The 20,078-nt window shown below is 40.9% G+C and overlaps 3 protein-coding genes across 3 annotated transcripts; 1 reads left to right on the top strand and 2 right to left on the bottom strand.

Moving 5' to 3' along the window:
* Positions 1 to 5,272: 5,272 nt before the first annotated feature.
* On the top strand, positions 5,273 to 6,576 carry LOC109468382 (fibrinogen C domain-containing protein 1-like). The gene is made up of 2 exons (XM_019766632.1): positions 5,273 to 5,306; positions 5,658 to 6,576. Exons 1-2 carry the CDS (start codon positions 5,273 to 5,275, stop codon positions 6,470 to 6,472), a joined length of 849 nt encoding a protein of 282 aa, XP_019622191.1. The 3' UTR covers positions 6,473 to 6,576.
* Positions 6,577 to 7,723: 1,147 nt separating this feature from the next.
* LOC109468381 (coiled-coil domain-containing protein 57-like) lies at positions 7,724 to 11,751 on the bottom strand. Its single transcript, XM_019766631.1, has 4 exons — positions 11,274 to 11,751; positions 9,075 to 9,253; positions 8,364 to 8,483; positions 7,724 to 8,108 (listed from the first exon to the last, which is right to left on the bottom strand). Exons 1-4 carry the CDS (start codon positions 11,571 to 11,573, stop codon positions 7,724 to 7,726), a joined length of 984 nt encoding a protein of 327 aa, XP_019622190.1. The 5' UTR covers positions 11,574 to 11,751.
* A 1,351-nt stretch (positions 11,752 to 13,102) lies between these two features.
* Positions 13,103 to 16,024, bottom strand: LOC109468380 (migration and invasion enhancer 1-like). Its single transcript, XM_019766630.1, has 4 exons — positions 16,018 to 16,024; positions 15,315 to 15,401; positions 14,711 to 14,787; positions 13,103 to 13,864 (listed from the first exon to the last, which is right to left on the bottom strand). Exons 1-4 carry the CDS (start codon positions 16,022 to 16,024, stop codon positions 13,778 to 13,780), a joined length of 258 nt encoding a protein of 85 aa, XP_019622189.1. The 3' UTR covers positions 13,103 to 13,777.
* Between the last annotated feature and the right edge of the window lie 4,054 nt (positions 16,025 to 20,078).

The following is a 20,078-nucleotide window of genomic DNA, read 5'->3' as shown; positions in this document are numbered from 1 at the left end:
TGTTTCACTTCTATCTACTGTCTCTTACGGAGTTGAATGAATGGACTTAAGCTTTCTACACTAAGCTAGAACCAGAACAGTTTACAATATACGTCTGAAAGTTGCAATATTTCACCGAATCATTTATAAAACTTTATGTGGTGAGGTACATTATTTTCTTTCAACATAGGTGAGGGTACTACGACAGATTGCACATGTCGCATGTTGCTGATAATGTAAGACTTTGGCAATACCTTAACATCTTACACAAAAGAACTGTGCTACAGAACGTTACATTCGCGTGTACACGCACGTGAGGCTGTACGACATTTGTGCTGACCATCGTCGGTTTGCAACTATGCCATGCATGAGACCAACTATAACCATACCAGCTGCAGGAGGGATGGTAGAATATTGTTTACATTCTTTAAATCCATTTTCCATCGTTTTCATTCGTCATGTCTATCTTCTTCGCCACAAGTCGTCTTTAAATAATCCAAACTCTGTATTTTTAACAGTTGCTTCTACAATTCTATTTGTATTATTTTTCATTTGTATTAACCTTTCCCCCTGTGAGGCAGTTGGATCGTCCCGAATATCTCCAAGTGGAAAACTAATAAAAAGTAGAACAGTCGGACCTTCAGTCCCGGGCAAATATTAGAATTACGCCTCAGACGACTGGACAAACAGACAAGACCTCGTTTCGCTTATTCTCCAAGCAGAGGTTATCCTTGTTTGGACCTTTCTATGCATTTTGTCAGGATTTCCATTTGGTCAGGTTTTCTTGTGGTATAAAGATCTAGAACTATCAAAGAACTAGGCCTAAGAAGGCCAGTATACCCCAAGAAAAGCTGATAAATTGGTGGAGAATAAGATCAACAGATATATTCATGCAATTGATGATCCTATTTGCACAATCAGGGGGATTAATCTATAAAATCTATCATTTCTTAGTCATAAAGGTCAACATCATTTGGCGAAGGTATGAGATCGTGGAACTCTAGTTTTTTATGTACTGCTGCCATGCTGACCATTGTTTGAATAAAGAATAAAGAGTAAACGCCTAAAAACGCCTGAAACAAGCACTAATACATAATAGTTACACTGACAGTTATTTTACACGCTGAAAAGCCCCTTAGATGTAAATGATTTCTAAGTAACAAATAGTGGATGGTGACAGTGTATTTAAAAGGTTAACCCTAATTGGAGATTAATAAACTCGTCATGATTACCAAAGGTTAAAAGGGCAAACCATATAAGCGGGCATTGGCCGCGGGTAACCTAATTTAGAGTAGGTTATACTGACAGTGTGTATATATTTGTTGTGTAACAGCTTGACAATAACAAAAGTACAGGGTAAGATACACGTGTATATGCCCGTGCATTACATGAACGTGTCTTATATATGATTCGTTACGCAACATATGAAATTCGGCAAACGTTTTGTCATATTGTCAGTTCATAAAAAAATTAGTTTCATGAAGTTTCCATGTGGCTTACTTGCTCTAACGACTAGGATCTAGTGAAGACAGCGTTTTTCGTGTAAAAATACAGCTGAATTTTGAAAGACACTTGCACGACCGCCCCAAGAATGTCGTACAACGATCGCACGACGTATGGAGTCATCAAATACAACCGTTTTAAAGACTGGCTTCAGACTTAATTACAACAACAGATATATTGTAATCCCTTTGTATCAAACTACAATCGCCTTCTATTGAATTAAGGGCCCCTACTATGTTTAGTGATAGCAGATTCCATTTCACAATAGAACTCTGTATACTGTGTTTATTATCGGCAGTATCTAGTCAACTGTAAATAAACTGTGTGTACCAGAGGCTTTATAAAGGCACTATTAGTAACCTCCGTACCAGACTTATAGAACTGGGGGTTTGGTGGTCATCGGCTGTTTTCTACTTATCCCAGTTCTAAAAACGGGGGTAATTCAACCAGGCCGGCTATGTTGTCTATATGCAATCAGAAAATAGCACATAAAAGCTCCCAAAGACCCTGAAGGCCCGCCAAACCTCCAATTTGTGGCATGTTATGGAGGCTACACTATTAGATCCTTGACGCAGCTATATATTGCTGTTACCAATACCAGAAGTACATTACAAGATGACACCCCATGTTTTACAAGGTGGTGCAACAGCTGTGCAGATATAATTACTGTCCTGTTTTGCCACATGCTTAACGACTCTGATGGGGCTATCAATGGTATTCAGCCCCTTGGTATCATAAATAGAAACACTTTTCCGTATCCAAGGAGAAAGAATTTTCTGCGACGTTTTACGGTGCATGTTTACATATTTTTCGTGTGTGTGTGTGTATGTGTGTGTGTGTGTGTGTGTGTGTGTGTGTATGTGTTGTATTGACTCCCTCCATACTATAAGAAGAAACCAAAAGATATTCTATTCTCATTTGGAATGAGATCAACGAAATCTTGAAATGAGTACCAAGCTATAGAAAACCCTCGAGTATAATTTAAACAGTAACACCTGTTAGATGTATAGACTACACTCTTTTTACTTTGCACATTATACATATGTCAAATGTATAAAAAGTATACTTTTTGTCTGGTTTGTTTTGCATTCTTGATGTTTCAGAAAGTGATGGACTTCTTGTAAGGTTTGTCGAAACAAAACAGCTACAGCGTTATTTGAGCGTCTTTCGCATAGAGGGTTTGATCAACCTGTTTATTAAGATCTTGCATAGATAAGCAAACCGGTGTACACATGGCTACTACGTCTGATCAGGGCACACTTCTAACATGGACCAGGGCTCGAAATTCATTTTTGGGAATAGGTGCACTAGTGCACAAATGTTTTTGGGTGCACCATGCATATAAAACAAAACATAATTAGAGATCTTACTGCTCCTCTTTTGAGCCTGAAACCGAAATGGGAGCTAACTTCAAAATCTTAAACAAGTACTACTAAATTTCATTATTTTCTGACAAGAATGCCAAGAATATCATGTATACTATAATACATTTGACATGTAAAAAATACCTACAAAAATAGTTTTGTGCACCAGTGCACCCACAGAAAACAATTGGGTGCACAGCTCCAATTTGAGTGCACTAAGATGCACATGCACCCAGTATTTCCAGCCCTGTGGACTCATCATAAATCAGCCATAAAACCTCATGTAGAAGCACGGCTGGATCGATCTTTTCTTTTGAAAAGTTCCACCATGTAACAGCTGGGTATAGGTTGTAAACAGATAACACTACTTTGTTAGCCTCCATTGCAGGCTTATAGAACTGGGGGTTTGGTGGTCGTCTCTGATTAGCCCAGTTCTAAAAACGGGGGTAATTCAACCAGGCCGGCTACGTTGTCTATATGCAATCAGAAAATAGCACATAAAAGCTCCCAAAGACCCCGAAGACCCCCCAGTTTTTGGCATGCTATGGAGGCTACTACTTTGTATTGTATAAAATTCTAGCACATCTTTATACAACACTAAGTGCAAAGTAAATGCTACATAGAATGACGGGGTTTTACATTTTCTTAACACATGGGATGATAAAACACCACACACATATAAAATGACCTTTTAAGTCTGTAAAACCACTAGATGAAAGAAGAATCAGAACTTACCTGTATTTACAAAATAGACGCAGAAAACGGACAGGAAAAGGCTCTGGAACTGCATCTTTGTCATCATGATTCCCGTCAAAAATATCTTCGGATCAAGACTGTCCAACAATTAAAAACGAGCAGGCTAGTAACGCAACAGTTCTGTTGTTTAACAGATAATGGAGTGTTACAGTTATATATGGTGTCCTATTTACTGTTTATCTGAATCGCATGCACTGACACACCGGGTCGGACAATGGGGTTTATATAGGCATAAGCCCAGCTAACCAAATAATGGGATAAGTACAAAGTCTCGTTCGGTACTTCTCGCGAGAACTTATCTAATGTTGGCGATTGCGTAAGAGGTATAGATATGGAAACGTGTGTACAGCAAAGCACGTCGGCAGAACGTACTGCATCTGCGCGAATATATTGGGCATGGCACTTCGGCAGAATGTCTCATATAAGATCGTATTCGCGCACATAAGGTTAACACTCCGTCTGTAAAATGTTATGTCGGAAAAAATATCGTCTGCAACAGGCAAAATTCTGAATAATGTAAAAAAATTTAAAAAAAAACTAGTTCACACGACATACTCATTGCAAATGTTATCAAAATTTTCTGTTGATGCCGACAAAATACTTCTCCTTTTGAAAATTGAACAAAATGTTCAGTTGAGAGTTGTGTCAACTTTGATAAAGAAGTAGCGAAATGATGTTTTGGTATATGTGGAAGGTCAATTTGCACAAAGAGTAAAATAGCAAAGTTCTTTTTTATTCACAGCCACTTGTTTTACGAGAGACTCGTAAACATCGAAGCGTAGACTTGAAGTGTTTATGAACCTTGTTATTCTGTCATACAACCTGATGAAATCATTCACAGAAGCACGAAGAGTGTTTTTAACTACCGGTATATGTACACGTGTTCTCTAGTTTAGTGGAAAATAAACATACTATATTACTGTACAGGTAACTATACAGATGTCTATATAAAAGATATCGAACGAGTCCTTAGTACATTTGGCTCGCTGATTGTTGAGTCAATTCTAATAAATGAGGGAAGGAAGTGGCAAATTCACATATGAAATGTCAGTTTATTCTAGGATATTTCTGTCTAAAGTGGCTGGTAAATACTGGCAGATGTACCTAAGGTTTAAATACCGGCGTACTGAGGTTTTATATCCAGACTGCCGACCAGCCTGACCGCCGCCATGATGCTGTACCTGATCCTACTCATCACTACTGTCTGCACCACCGTCTGTGGAACATCGCAGGACGGGGAAACACAGTGGAGCACCTCGGACCTGTGTCAGATACGGAATGGATGCAAAGGAATTGGTAAGTGTTTCCTATTGTTCCAAGAGGTTAAACATCATTTAAGTTGGCATAGTATATCCCAAACCGATAGTCCGCCCTGCCAACTTCCAACTGTGAGTTGCTAGTCAGTAACCCAGCTGACAGGTCGAGGATTCACAAGTTGAGGCCAACCCACCATCATCCCATGCTTACTCAATGTATCCATTTTCTTTGAAGCTGTGAAATTCAAAATTAACGTTGATAGTTCTGGGTAGAAGAAACACGTTCAATAAGATTATTTTCTCCTTGCAGCTTTGACTAAACCCAGTCCCAGTGCCAACTCTCTAATAAAGGACCTGTGCAGAGCTGTAGGGGACGAGCTCAACTCACTTGACCCAGCGACTTGTGGTTAGTCCATGGTTCTTGCTCTGTCTTATGAAGTTATCATAAGTGTGGATTGCTTAACTGTGGAGTTAGTGGCTTTGACCATCATCATCTGTCTTTGTATATTTTGTATATGCAGTATTAGATCCATATTCAATCATATACACTCGTTGTTTTTGTCGTCTATTAATATTATGTCACAAAGAGAGATGATCTCACTGAGATTTGGGTAATAGGACATTCGTTTTATTTATATCTTTGAGATCCGAGTAAAAAAAAAAGCTACTCCAATCTTCCCTCTTCTATATGTTCATGATAAATAGCCCACAGACCTTTTGAAGAAATCTCAACGTAGAATCTAAAATTTTTTTTAATGAGGGAATTTCTCAACTCATTATAAGTGTTACTTCCTTACAGAATCGCTACTGTGTGTGGAGACAGAGGACCAAGCAGACAACGAAAAGCCGGGTGATGCGGGCGGGCAGTTTCCTCAGACCGACCTGGCTTCCCTAGCCCTCAGCGGGCGCACAAACTACTTTTCCGACTGTTCTCAGATCCACACTGCCCTGTCCCTGTTCAATGCTGTGTCTAGTGGTGTATACGACATAATGCCTGTAGGTCTGACCAGCCCGATCTCTGTATACTGTGATCAGACCACAGATGGGGGAGGGTGGACGGTCATACAGAGGAGGTTTGACGGGTCTATCGACTTTAACCGACCTTATAACGCCTTTAGGTACGGGTTTGGGTCAGCCAATGGAGAGCAGTGGTTGGGGTTGGAGAATATGTACCATTTGACCAGACAGAACGCGTATGAGCTGTACGTAGAGCTGGAAGATTGGGATAGCGTGGTCAAGTACGCCAAGTATTCGTCATTCTCGGTGGGGAGTAGTTCCAACTATCGCCTCTCTGTCAGTGGGTACAGTGGGACCGCTGGGGATGGGTTCTCAGACTCATCATCTAACCCCTACCTAACGGGTCAGCCCTTTAGTGCTAGGGATGTAGACCGTGATGCCTACAGCGGGTCCTGTGCAGGTGGCCGGAGTACCTACGCGGGAGGTTGGTGGTACAAGTCCTGTACTGGGTCTGCTCTAAACGGCCCGTACCTCCGCCCCTCTGACCGTACCAGTCACAGTGGCTTTGGTATCGATTGGTACTATTTTGGAGGCTCCTATAAGACCTATCTGAAAAAGTCCAAAATGATGGTCCGTCCTGTCAACTTCCAGCCGTAAGTTGACAGACGCTAACCCAGCTGACAGGTCGAGGACTCACAATAGTTGACGTCACCCCAAGATCACTTTATAACTGTGCATGTACAACAGAAAGGGTACTTAAAGTCGAGGTATAGGAAAGAAATAAGAAATTTCCCATCTGACTATCTTTAACTTTTAATTATCATTCATATTGTCTATGAATCATTCAATGTCAAATTATCATTCTTTATTTTCCTTGTTGCTACAGATGGTTTGTGTCTGTTGCTATTGTGAAAATTAATCCTTGTCAGTATACATGTCAGTCAAGATGTGGTTATACCACAATAAAGAGAAATAGACTGGCACAGTTTATGTTTCTGTGTTGTTTTTGCTGACTTCTTCCATTCTATACCTTAAGTCTATTGTGTGGATCATTGTATAGTATAATAATAGTATATACATAGTATATATTAACTTTACCCAATCCTGCAGTGTCATACCTAACCATTTGTAAATGGTTAAAAAACGACTGTAAAAGTTGAACATGGGTCTGTCTGAAATATTGTAATAATTGAAATATTGTAAAAGTTGCTGAACCCACTCAAGCTTAATTCACACAGGAACAACTAATGGATTCAACTGATACCAGTCAGTCAATCATTGTTAAAATGCACGTCATCATCATAATCACCACCGTTGAAATGCGCACGTGCAGTGCGACCCACTGTTGGTAACATTAAGTTGAAGGCCCCTGAGACATAAACAAAAAAACGCGTAGTCTGCTCCAGTTCAAAAGTCGGAGCCTCACCTTTGACCTTGTGTATGAGCATTTTGAACTGTGAACTGGCCTATTTTATTTCCACTTCTTTGATTAAGATGTTTATCTGGAATAAAGAATATCACTACAACCATGCATTTGTAATATAAAATATCATCATAAGATTTGGGAAAGTTGGATCTATGTCACATACTTTAATTATGTTTACCTTCACAGAAGGAAATCATATTGTTTTTGCTCTGTTTCTTCTTCTTCTCCAAACACATAACCAGGCGTCTGTCACCATGCTAACCAGTGCTTCTGAGACACCCTGTAGTGGCTATAGCCGGACAGAATTGGACTGTGTCACCAGATATACTACATGTATATGCATGTGTTTGAGTAGTGAACAGAGTTAGTTTGTTGGGTTTGACAGTGTATGTGAAGGTAAACATTAAGTCTTTGCTTTGCAAATGTTATCTTTCTAGTTTAGAATGGTTTCTACCAACACAGATGGACTTTCAACCTTATCCTCAGTCCTTCATTGCCATTGCACCTAGAAACTTTTTCTTCATCTCCTCCGTGGCGCTGACATGTTTTGCGTTGTTTACTGTCGGTATGTGGCTCTTATTCAACCTGTCCAGGGCTCTCTTCTTCATCTCGTTCATAGTTTCTTTGTTACCTTCTGTGTTTCTACTTTTCTGGTCGAACGCTCTCTCTAGCTGCGTCCTCATGGCTCGCTCCTTGTTCCTCTCTATGGTGATTTCTTCCTTCTCGCTGATGACGTGAGCCATGCGCCGCACGGCCTCGTGGTACGCCTTGTCGGTCATGTAGCGCTTCTTGGTGAGGACCTCTTTCTCTCGGATGAGGAACTGCATCCGCTCTTCCATCTGGGTTCTTTTCCTCATCTCGTCTTGTCTGCAAGGAGAGTAAAAGATGCAGAGAGTAAGTTTCTTTATGAGTCATCATAATTTTGAGAAAACCTCGGAAACACACACACGCACATGGAGGTACATAAACACACACACACACACGCATGCACGCACACACACACACACAAACACACAGATACACACACACAGATGCATCCACGCACATATGCACGCACACACACACACACACACACAGGCACACACACACACACACACAAACTTAAACACAGAAAAATCCTACCTGAATCTTTCTGCGTTCTCTGCCTGTTTAAGAGCCTCTAGAGCCAGCTTCTTGGAGTTGTCGCAGTCGTCTACGAGTCTTTTATTCACATTCCGCAGTTTCGTCATATCGTCCTGCAGTCTGTAATATAAACAATAGGGGGCGTTAGGAAACAATGTTCCATCTTTTTTTTTTCTGCGGTACGCGACTGAATCATTAGGTAGTAGCAAGTAAAGTGACGTTTACTTTTGAACTTATGCATGTATGATACCTTTGACTACTATATGATGAGTTGCTACAGTGTGTCACACAAGACAAGTGTGCTGGATTCGGCGCATGCTGTATCACCTTTAACCTTGAACTTCCTATCAATTAACTGTCAAAACCATCTCCAACCCTCCATGTAACTGTCGCTACTGACACGAAACATACAAACTCATACCCCAGCCAACCCAAAAATACCTAACGCAGACCAGTACACAAAGACTCTTAAAGTAACAGAAATCAGAAATGACCAAAACGAATGGACATGAAACATACACAAGCTCTATATACTGTATGCAATAAACTATGTATTTTGTATGTGTGACAATACATGTAGATTGATATTTTGTCTGACCCTTTCCTCTTCCCTCATGACCTCAATGAAAAGTGGCCTGCAGGCCGATTTGAGCTTGCCATGAAGACACAAAAGGTTCAAAAAACAAAAACAACAAACATGTAGTGACTGACTTGGCCATGTTCCTGCCATGCTTGATCTTCTCGGCCTTCATTTTCCTGTCCATGGCGACGTTTGCCTTCTGAAGCTCCTCACACTCCTTACTCTTCAGGACCAGTCGCTCCTGGAGCAGAGCGAGTCGTTCAGCAGACTTGTGGTCCTTAGAAACGGCTTCATCCTTCAGGGCTTGGACCTACAGGGGTTAAAATATTACAAAAATCATGGTAAATATTCTGTAGCATTCCTTAGTCTTCAACACTAGATGCTCCTGGAGCCAAGCAAGGCACTCGGCAGACTTTTGGTCCTTGGACACGGCTTCGTCCTTCAGCGCTTGGACCTACAGGGGTTAAAATCACAGTAACTATTCTGTCCTACAGGGGTTAAAATCCCAAAAATCACTGTGCATATTCTGTAGCAGTCCTAAATATAATATAGTCTTCAGTACCAGCCGTTTGGCAGACTTGTGGTCCTTAGACACGGCCTCATCTTTCAGCACTTGGACCTACAGGGGTTAGAATTACAAAAATCACAGTAAATATTCTGTAACACTGCTAATTATAAGTCTTACTAAGTCTAATTTTAACCAGCTAGTTGGCAGACTTGTGGTCCTTAGACACGGCCTCATCCTTCAGCCCTTGGACCTACAGGGGTTAAAATTACTACTTGCATTAATGAAGCAATGGGTGAGTGAGTGAGTGAGTGAGTGAGTAAGTGAGTGAGTGAGTGAGTGAGTGAGTGAATAAATGGTTACTTTCGATACCTCTGTGCGCATTTGACAATCCTCTTTTAGGGCTTAGACCTACAGCGGTTAAAAAACAATTTATTTAATAAATGAATGAAGGAAGGAAGGAAGGAGCAAACACGGAGAAATTTTGGAATTGGAGGCCTGTTGATGTATTAAATTGCCCACCTGATAAGGGAGCTTTTGTCAAATGAAAGGATATACAAATTACAACCGTTGTATAAAAAACGGTTTAATTATGAGAAAAGCTATATCTAACAATCTTCGGACTAATGTTTTCTTCATAAAGAACTCCTATGTGGGTTTGTAGGTTACCCGGTTACTTATCAAGAAATACAACCTCCTAATTGCCACTTTCCAAATATAGATGCCAAAGAATGTCTTATTAAGACTAATCACTTTTCAATGTTTAAACTGGGCACTTGTTAAACCCTTTTGTTGGTAATACTTCTTCAAAACGCTGCCCTAACAAAATATCGAAAAAATGAAAGCCACTGTAGTTCACAGCATATATACAAACATATAAGGCAGATTTTTTACAGTAGGTTTAAGAATTATTTTGTTGCTACAGTTCTTTTTTCATGTCACCTCCTTTTGAAGACTTGGACACTGACAACACCAGAGTAGCCAGGTAACTGTGATGTGATAATCACTAGGAACACGGAACTACAGAAGGTCAACAAAAGTGCACACAAGCCCCTTCAACAACCCTGTCCCCACCCAGGACACAGTGGAATAATCCACCTCCCCGGGGGGGCCCCTAGTGACCATCAGGTGTTTTGGTTTGAACCATTTAAAAACAGGTTATAATTGTATCGTGTTTCAAGTTCAAATAGAGGTCAGAAGCTCAATAGGGCCATAATAAAAACATGAAAAAAAAGAAGAAAACTTTACAATTACTGCAAGAGCACTTAAGTACATACGGAATGCTTTAGACATAGTTTACCAGTATAGAAACCAATGATATATTGCTAATTATGTATATAGATTGTTACTTGTAACATAAACTTGGCCAGAATGGTTGTACGACAGGTTTACAACTTGCTGCAACTTGAGAGCATTCTTGGGACAGTCATGAACTTTGGATGTCTTGAAAGTTGGAGCAGAAATGGTTGTCCTATCCTTAAAAAATGTGGGTTTTGTCATAGCTTTGCTAAAATCATACTAAACAAAAATATTCACTGGACAAAAATCTTACTAGACAAAAACATAGACAACATCACATTGTACAAGCACAGGTGTATTAAAAAAAACTATCCATCCAAGTATTCATAATAACTGCTTGCTCTATTGCGTCAGAGATGAGAAAATGTGGGTACTGTTCATAATTTTGTAACATTTGATCCTAAAAATGACTAGTGCCAGCAGCTAGGTTTGAGTCGATATGATAACCAGAAAGACATTTTTTTTCTTGAACTGTCTTTTACCTAAATCACGAACTCTCATCCCTTAAGAAGTCTGAACTTCTTACCTTTGCTAAGGCGTTGTCCCTCTCCTTCTGCAGCCTGTTCTTCTCCTGTAAGACCCTGCTGAACTTGAGTTCTGATTCCCGCAGACACTTCTTACTCTCCCCCATGGTCTCCTTCAAGTCCTGGTAAAGCCCTCGACACTCCTGTTCCGCCGATTCGCACCATTCCTCGAGCTCCCGGTGCGAGAGGGTGCTAGAAATGCTTGTGTCCGCTCCGATAGGGTTCTCTAGAGCAGCCCCCATGTTTGTGGCTACAAACGTATCAGACCGGATAAGAACACTCGGTTCTCTTGTTGAACCCATCTTATTATACTGTGGTGAGTTTTAGTTTTGGACGAATCTGGAACCAAGAGGTTTTTAGCTGCAGTTGTCAGCTCAATTGGAGGCGTGAATTATTTTGATGATGTTATGTTCAAGCACGATTGTTTTAAACAAGTATGATCAGTCAGCCTTTGTTGGACCTATTTTCAGAGAAATTTAGCAGAAAATCGAGTCTCTGCTTCTTTCTGAAATTTAAGAATGTCTTGAAAAAGTAATAGAGCAGATAGAAGGTTGTTTGCAGTGCTTACTTGAATATGGAGGAAACACGATCCTTCAGCCTTTCAACAAGTTTTCTGCACCAGATTTGTTCCCTTCTTAGTCTCCAAGATATTCAAAATCTTCTATCTGCCACAAAATGATCTTAGAACCAAATATCCAAGAGGTTGCAAATCCTGGAGAAATCCTTGGCACAGCCTCAATTTCTTGTTTCAAGAACAGCTTGTTCTTGAGCAGTACAGTTCCACAAAATGTCCCTTGTCTCAGGTCACTATCTCTTCTAAGAAGATACACTTCCTCGACACACTCTATCTTAGTCTAAGACAAAAAGTAAAAGTAGACCTTCTCCAGAAGTCCTGAGCCAAACCACTTGAGTCCGTCTGTCACGTATTTTCGGTCACACCGCAAATGGCGGCAAACCCATCAGAACCCCGTTGCCTAGCAACAGAAACGACATCCCGTCAACACCCCACGTTTACCACACACCGTTGAATGGCTTTACAGCTTTGGTTGCCACGTGACGCACAATACGCGCTTCTGTGTGGGCACAGATCATGCCGATAAAACTGTGTACGTTCTAAAAGCCGCTAACATCAGAGTGTTTGTACAGTAGTCTCATTAGTTCTCCCCATCTATGAATGCTCATTATTCCCACCGTTGCCTCGCAGTGACTAACATTGGGCGCTCGTAAAGCACATATAAGCCATCAACAACCATCATCGGTGGCAAGGGTTGTGACTAAGGCTTGCTTTAGACTGGAAATGCTTAGAGGGTTTCAGAGTGGAAAACGTTTCAGATGGGTTATCCGTTCCCAGTCTTAAGCCGAAAAACAGTATTCATGGGGTTTTACAAAACGTTTCCAAAACCAACTCCACCATAGATCAACAGCCATCATTGGTGGCAAGGGTTGTGACTTAGGCTCCCTTTATAGACTGGGAACGCTTAGAATGGAAAACGTTTCAGATGGGTTAACTGTTCTCGGTCTTAAGCTGAAAAACAGTATTTTATGGGGTTTTACGAAACCAACTCCACCGTAGATCAACAACTATTATTGGTGGAAATGGTTGCGGTTAGGGTTGTGACTAGTAATCTAAAGGTTCTGGGTTCGAATCTCTGGCAGGCCCCAGTGTTATATACCCCTTTGGAAAGGCAATTTTTTTCCACCTATCTCCTCACTCCACCAGGGTGAAAATGAGTACCTAGCTCCTAGAATCTCCTCTTGGATAGGATATAAGTTAGAGGTCCTGTAATAGTGTTTGTGGAAACCACACATCGATCACAATGAGGATAAGGAGAAGGGTGATATTTATAACATTTTGGACACTGATCACTTAGAGAAACCCCGATGCCAAGTATAAATAACAGTGAAATATCTTTGTCATGCACATTCTTACATTCTTAATGACATTACATTTCTTTCCAACATGAATGTTGACTGATCCAAAAATGGTAAACCATAATAAGAGAGGGTTGCTGTAGTTGCATGATGCATTGTAAGTCAGATCTTTGTATGTCTTTCATGCACATATATTGTACAGTATTTCAGATTGTCTTTGTGTACAAATCCCTGAAAATGCTTGAAGCAATCCATTTTTTTTCAACTTCTTTCCCTTACCTCTCTCTTAATTCATCAGGACAAAGTCAATAAACCTTTAAACTTTCTCCGTCATTGCCGAGATTTGTAAAGGAACAAAGTCAAGTGAAGACAGAAAGCTTCATTCAAAAGGTTGAGGCAAGGCTCTATCTGGTTGGTCCATCTGTGTCTAGCAGCACTTTGGTTGGTCAATGACACATCACTTCTCATTGGCTGGGTGAGGAGTTGCAGCCTGATTGGTGGAAATATGCCATTTGCTGCATCCCTGTTGGCTGGGTGGTGAGATGCCACCTGATTGGTTGAGACATACCTTCAGGTGACTTCCTATTGGCTTGGTGATGAGGTGATATGGCAGTGCTGCTCTGTGATTGGCTAGTTACAGAATGGTGCAACCGGGGAACTGGATGTTGGTGACTTGTTCAACCTTGTCCCCCTCCTTGTAGTTGCTCAACGCTTCAAGAATCTGGGGAAAACAGAAACAAAAGAAAAGTTTATCATTTTGAAAAACAAAACTTCATATAAACCTCATACAAACCCAATCAACACAGATTAAGGAGACTGAAGAAAAAATGCTCTGTCATATGGCCCTCATGGCTCAAAATACTTCCCACAGAAAAGCAAAACAGATAGCAGTACCTAGAAAGAACTGTCCTTAACCCTTGGAAGACCCTAGTGGCATCAGTAGTCTGGGGCCTGACTGGAGGGACTTCTTTTAACCCTGTGATAGCCTGCAATACCTACATGTATGTACAGAGCAGAACAGGGCAGCTATGTGTAGAACCTTAGATGGTTCATCCAACAACCTTTCATAGAGATCAGTCTCACATCTGCAAACGTAGCCCTAAGTCTCAAGGAAATTACTGACTACACTACACATCAGGTGAAATTTGAAAATAGACACACTTGACATATATTTGTCTCCAAAATGTACAATGTATCAGCTTTACACACACTGTTGCACTTGGATTGCATACTCTATTTCGAACAGTATCATATATAGGGCATGACATGTATTCTAACGTGCTTTTGCCTACACAAGTTTCCATATCTGAAGTGCCAGTAACAATGGACTTTCCTAGTACCTACTTAAGAAGAACAAGACACCACAAATGAAAGGAAATTCTCAACAGCCTATATCCATTTCCAATGATTTGTTTATCCTCAGATATCTTTGTATTTCAGCTACCAACAAAAGAACAACAGCTACAACAGTACATGTATATACGTATACAGTTATGAAGGGAAGATGAGTCTTTTCAATGTGGCTTCATATGAGTATTTCTTAGACATTTCTATTCCTAAGACTGACCTCCTTTTCTTCAGGAAAACCTCCTGACTCCAATTTAGAGAAGAGAAGTTGCCCATCCACTGTGATCTCAAAGGAGCCTGGAAAAAATATGATGGGTTTAGAAATTATTAAAGGGAATTGCTCTTTGGAAAGAGGGGTTATCTGCTGCAAAGAAGCTGTGAAGAACTCGGAGGTTGGTTCATGTGATCCCTGGCCTCCTGAATTCCCCCAAATGCTGACATCTAATTCCTATAGATTCTGTGAACTCCTTTTGCGGAGTCATTCCATTTCAGTTGCCCAGCATTTTGATCTTCTGACATGTTTCTCTCAACCTGGCTACGCTGTCCAGACTCAAAACATACAAACTCACAAGGCAGCCACCCAAAACAATACTGTCATACCTAGAACTTAGTAGAAGTAACAGTGTATTAAGCTAGGTCTATGCATGTATGTTACTGTACAGTACTGTCACTGTTTAAAAGGGTTCCTGATTGATCTCCAAGCAGATGCTACGGTGGCAAGAGGAGAGTCCATTAACCACCAAACACTCCTCTGGCCAATTGGATACTGTCTCGACACTGTAGCATCTGCTTGGAGATAACCTGATTCAAAAACGAAGACTTACTTGATCTCCCGACAACTCCCATGACTTCCGCATCAGGAACGGCTGCTTTGATGTGATTGGCCAGTTCCCGATAGCGGGGGGCGTACCCTCATCCTCCACTAGCACCAGAAATGTGTACATGTGTGAGTATACCGTACTGTAAATTCACTGTAATACTGGTAACTGGTCTTGGGTTACAAAATGTTGCAATTTTATAGCAGGAGGGATTTAGACTCCTGTCTGTGACCATATATATAAATGTGATTGAGTAAGAAGAGAGCAGACCTATTAAAGCAAAGGTAAACATTACTATATATGCATTTGCTTGGCAAATGTTACCTTTTTAGTTTCACTCTAGTTTTATTTCATGGTACTATAAAGGGGGGAAACAGATCATTATACAGCTGACTGTACTTTAGTAATGCAGTAGTGTATTTGTAGTGTGTAGTATTAATGTACAATATAAACGTTCTCATAGTTTTGAACAATGTGCATGGTAGGGTGTTCATTATGTACATTGTAAGTGTACATGAAGACATTGCCTAATTCTTAAAGCGCATCCTTGATTCTTTTAAAGCGCGCAAAAAGACACAGATTGTATACAATTTATACGCTATGTAACGTTGTTATACATGTACACAAATTACGTAGGAGACTCCAACAACATAATATAGGTCGACGTTAAAATTTCAGAAGATGTATCCAGTATCTGCTACAAACTTACATCCCATTTTACCTAATATCTTAAGGCTACCTAGAATGCAAAAATCGAGCACATACAGGGCAGTTTGACAAAGAAAATCGGCAAAATATGCAACATACCAATATTCCACTTCAACTTTCGGCGCCATCTTTGATCTGGAATAGCTCATTTGCTTTCCTCGTGGGGAGGTCACCTATTTGCTCGGATGTTTCTTTCACAAAAGATATTGATAGTTTAACACTACAAGAACATACATTTGTAATGGACAAGAATGTTAGTCAAAGGTAACTTTGTTGAACTTGAAAGTAATTTATCTCTCATAAGAAATTAAATTTTCTCTCTCCAATTTGTATCACAGTGGACCTATCCATAACCTTGCGAGAATCGCATAGATGTGCATTCGCGTGCATGCTGCTAGCCAAAGCAGCGGTGCACGTGCGTATTTTCAGACACACACTACCATCCGTACACTCACTCATTGCCTGCCAGGCATGAGATCGCAAAAAGTCTTGCAGGACGCCAGGCTGGAGTATGTGCGTGATTTCTGCTAGTAGTGTTTTAGAAGGACTAAATTTTTTAACAATTACACTGAATTGCCGAACATGGCATCTATAGCTTAGATCTTTCGCCTGAACAATGTTGAGATTTCCTTCCCTGAGCCAAAGAACAAAAATATCCCAACACATAACCTAAAATCATGCCAATATTAAGTTGAGTTGACGTTTCAATAAATGATTAAAAGAAAGATTCAGTAGTTAATGTCAAGAGCCAGTGTGCGCAAAAAAAAAAAAAAAAAAAAAAAAAGAAAGAAAGAAAGAAAAAAGACAAAAAAGTGTGTTATAAACATTTTTGTCCGGCCGGCCTAACGGGAACCGTTAGAGCTACAAGTAGAATTGAGTAATTTAATACGTCAGCCACAGGTAAATGTGACCCTACAGTTTGGAGACAAATCGCCAGAGTCCACTGCTACACTGTACATCTGCCGCATAGTGTCAATACGTTTCACCGACGTCAGGGCGCTTCGCAGTCAAGAGACCGCCCATTTCCAACTCTAACCCTAATCATAACTCAATTCTAACCAAAGCGATAACCAAAACAATAGCTAAAAACACGGGACGGCGAAACATAACAGGAAATGTTACTGTGAGTGACTTAATTTAGTATTTTGTACAAATGTTCATCACAAAGGCCAGTGTGCAACTGCACTATAGTACGTACAGTACGTCGTAGTTACGTCAGCCACAGGTAAATGTGACCCTGCAGTTTAGAGACAAATCGCTAAAGGCCACTGCTACACTGTCCATCGGCCAGGTTTCGTCCTGACGTTTCGCCGACGTCAGGACGTTTTGCACTCAAGGGAACGACTATTTCATACTCTAACAATTATAAATTCTAACAAAAGCCATAATCATAACAACACAATTTCAGCTAAAAACATGGGACGGTAAACCATAACAGGAAACCGCAATTTCGGCCAGGTTTCGGGAATGTTTACTACGAAAGACACGCTAAATATACTATTCAGCATGTGAATAAACACGGCGGCCCGGTTGTGTTTGGTGCGCGACACGGTAGAATTGGTCGTGATGGCTTCTTAAGAACCGGAAGAAACTACACAATATATAACTTAGCATTTGAGTCACGTTTTATGGACATGTGCAGCGCCACACGGCGTGATCTTCATAAAAATTATCTCATTTGCATGTTCGTGAGATTTAAATGGTACAAATTACCTCATTTGCATGTTCGTGAGACTTAAATGGTTCTGACCGTACAACACAGTATTCATGGGCGAACCCCGTACGGGTACAAAGTAGTGCTGCACAATACTAGAGAAGGTGCAGACATTGTTCTGTGCGTGGCATCGAGATGGAACCTGTGGTAAATGTTAGAGGAATACGTCAGTTTTGAGACTGTAAAAGTTGAATTATTATAGTGCGTGTTCAGTCGGCGTAGATTTGTGCTTTGATACTTGTACTGTAAGTTGTGTACTACTACAGTTACGTCATAGTTACGTCAGCCACAGGTAAATGTGACCCTGTAGTTTGGAGACAAATCGCTAGAGGCCACTGCTACACTGTCCATCGACGTCAGGACGTTTTGCACTCAAGGGAACGACTATTTCAATACTCTAGTTAACACTTATCAATTCTAACAAAAGCCATAATCATAACAACACAATTTCAGCTAAAAATATGGGACGGTAAATCATAACAGGAAACCGCAATTTCGGCGGCGTTTTCGGGAATGTTACTACGAAAGACACCCTTCATTTACTATTCAACATGTGAATAAACACGGCGGCCCGGTTGTGTTTGGTGCGCGACACGGTAGAATTGGTCGTGTTGGCTTCTTAAGAACCGGAAGAAACTACACAATATATAACTTAGCATTTGAGTCACGTTTTATGGACATGTGCAGCGCCACACGGCGTGATCTTCATAAAAATTATCTCATTTGCATGTTCGTGAGATTTAAATGGTACAAATTACCTCATTTGCATGTTCGTGAGACCCAAATGGTTCTGACCGCACAACACAGTATTCATGGGCGAACCCCGTACGGGTACAAAGTAGTGCTTCACAATACTAGAGAAAGGTGCAGAAATTGTTCTGTGCGTGGCATCGAGATGGAACCTGTGGTAAATGTTAGAGGAATACGTCAGTTTTGAGACTGTAAAAGTTGAATTATGGTGCGTGTTCAGTCGGCGTAGATTTGCGCTTTGATACTTGTACTGTAAGTTGTGTACTACTACAGTTACGTCATAGTTACGTCGGCCACAGGTAAATGTGACCCTGCAATTTGGAACAAATCGCTAGAGGCCACTGCTACACATGTCCATCGGCCAGGTTTCGTCCTGACGTTTCGTCGACGTCAGGACGTTTTGCACTCAAGGGAACGACTATTTCATACTCTAACATTTATTAATTACAACAATAGCGATAATCGTAACAACACAATTTCAGCTAAAAATCATAACAGGAAAGCGCAATTTCGGCGGCGTTTTCGGGAATGTTACTACGAAAGGCACGCTACTTTTATTATTCAACATGTGAACAAACATGGTGGCCCGGTTGTGTTTGATGCCGACACGGTACAATTGGTCGTGTTGGCTTCTTAAAAACCGGAAGAAACTTCACAATATATAACTTAGCATTTGAGTCACGTTTTATGGACATGTGTACCGCCACACGGCGTGATCTTCATAAAAATTATCTCATTTGCATGTTCGTGAGATTTAAATGGTACAAATTACCTCATTTGCATGTTCGTGAGACTTAAATGGTTCCGACCGCACAACACAGTATTCATGGGCGAACCCCGTACGGGTACAAAGTAGTGCTACACAATACTAGAGAAAGGTGCAGAAATTGTTCTGTGCAGAAATCCTACGGTCTTACAGCTTTGCCTAACTCTGTGACCACTTTAACGGTCTCGCTTAGTTCTGCCTAACTCTGTGACCGCCCCCAACGGTGTCCCTAAAGTTTTGCCTAACTCTGTGACCGCACCAACGGTGTCCCTAAAGTTTTGCCTAACTCTGTGACGGCCTTAACGGTGTCGCTAAAGTTTTGCCTAACTCTGTGACCACACCAACGGTACATGTTGCAGTTCTGGCTAATATCGCTATGGCGCTGAGACCGTAGGATGGTCAAGGAAGGCCTCATAGCCTGCATGTTTATGCCTGATGACAAGCAAAGATCTCATAGGCTGCGTGTTTTATGCCTGATGAGAAGACAAGACCTCACAGGCTGCGTATTTTATGCCTGATGAGAAGACAAGATCTCATAGGCTGCGTGTTTTATGCCTGATGAGAAGACAAGACCTCACAGGCTGCGTGTTTTATGCCTGATGAGAAGTTAAGACCTCATAGGCTGCGTGTTTTATGCCTGATGAGAAGACAAGACCTCACAGGCTGCGTGTTTTATGCCTGATGAGAAGACAAGACCTCACAGGTTGCGTGTTTTATGCCTGATGAGAAGTTAAGACCTCATAGGCTGCGTGTTTTATGCCTGATGAGAAGACAAGACCTCATAGGCTGCGTGTTTTATGCCTGATGAGAAGACAAGACCTCACAGGTTGCA

The sequence above is a fragment of the Branchiostoma belcheri genome, unplaced genomic scaffold (genome assembly GCF_001625305.1).
Source record: "Branchiostoma belcheri isolate BF01 breed outbred unplaced genomic scaffold, Haploidv18h27 scaffold2, whole genome shotgun sequence".
NCBI classification, from domain to species: Eukaryota; Metazoa; Chordata; class Leptocardii; order Amphioxiformes; family Branchiostomatidae; genus Branchiostoma; species Branchiostoma belcheri.
This window is presented reverse-complemented; position numbering and strand designations above follow the sequence as displayed.

Coding starts and splice junctions, on each gene's coding strand:
- LOC109468382 (XM_019766632.1), top strand. CDS start 5,273: ATGGTTCTTGCTCTGTCTTATGAAGTTATCATAA. Junction 5,307..5,657: donor GTCTTATGAAGTTATCATAA/GTGTGGATTGCT, acceptor ACTTCCTTACAG/AATCGCTACTGTGTGTGGAG.
- LOC109468381 (XM_019766631.1), bottom strand. CDS start 11,573: ATGGGTTCAACAAGAGAACCGAGTGTTCTTATCCGGTCTGATACGTTT. Junction 9,254..11,273: donor GGGACAACGCCTTAGCAAAG/GTAAGAAGTTCA, acceptor TAACCCCTGTAG/GTCCAAGCCCTGAAGGATGA. Junction 8,484..9,074: donor CATGGCAGGAACATGGCCAA/GTCAGTCACTAC, acceptor TTTATATTACAG/ACTGCAGGACGATATGACGA.
- LOC109468380 (XM_019766630.1), bottom strand. Junction 14,788..15,314: donor GGGAGTTGTCGGGAGATCAA/GTAAGTCTTCGT, acceptor TATTTTTTCCAG/GCTCCTTTGAGATCACAGTG. Junction 13,865..14,710: donor GTTTTCCTGAAGAAAAGGAG/GTCAGTCTTAGG, acceptor TGTTTTCCCCAG/ATTCTTGAAGCGTTGAGCAA.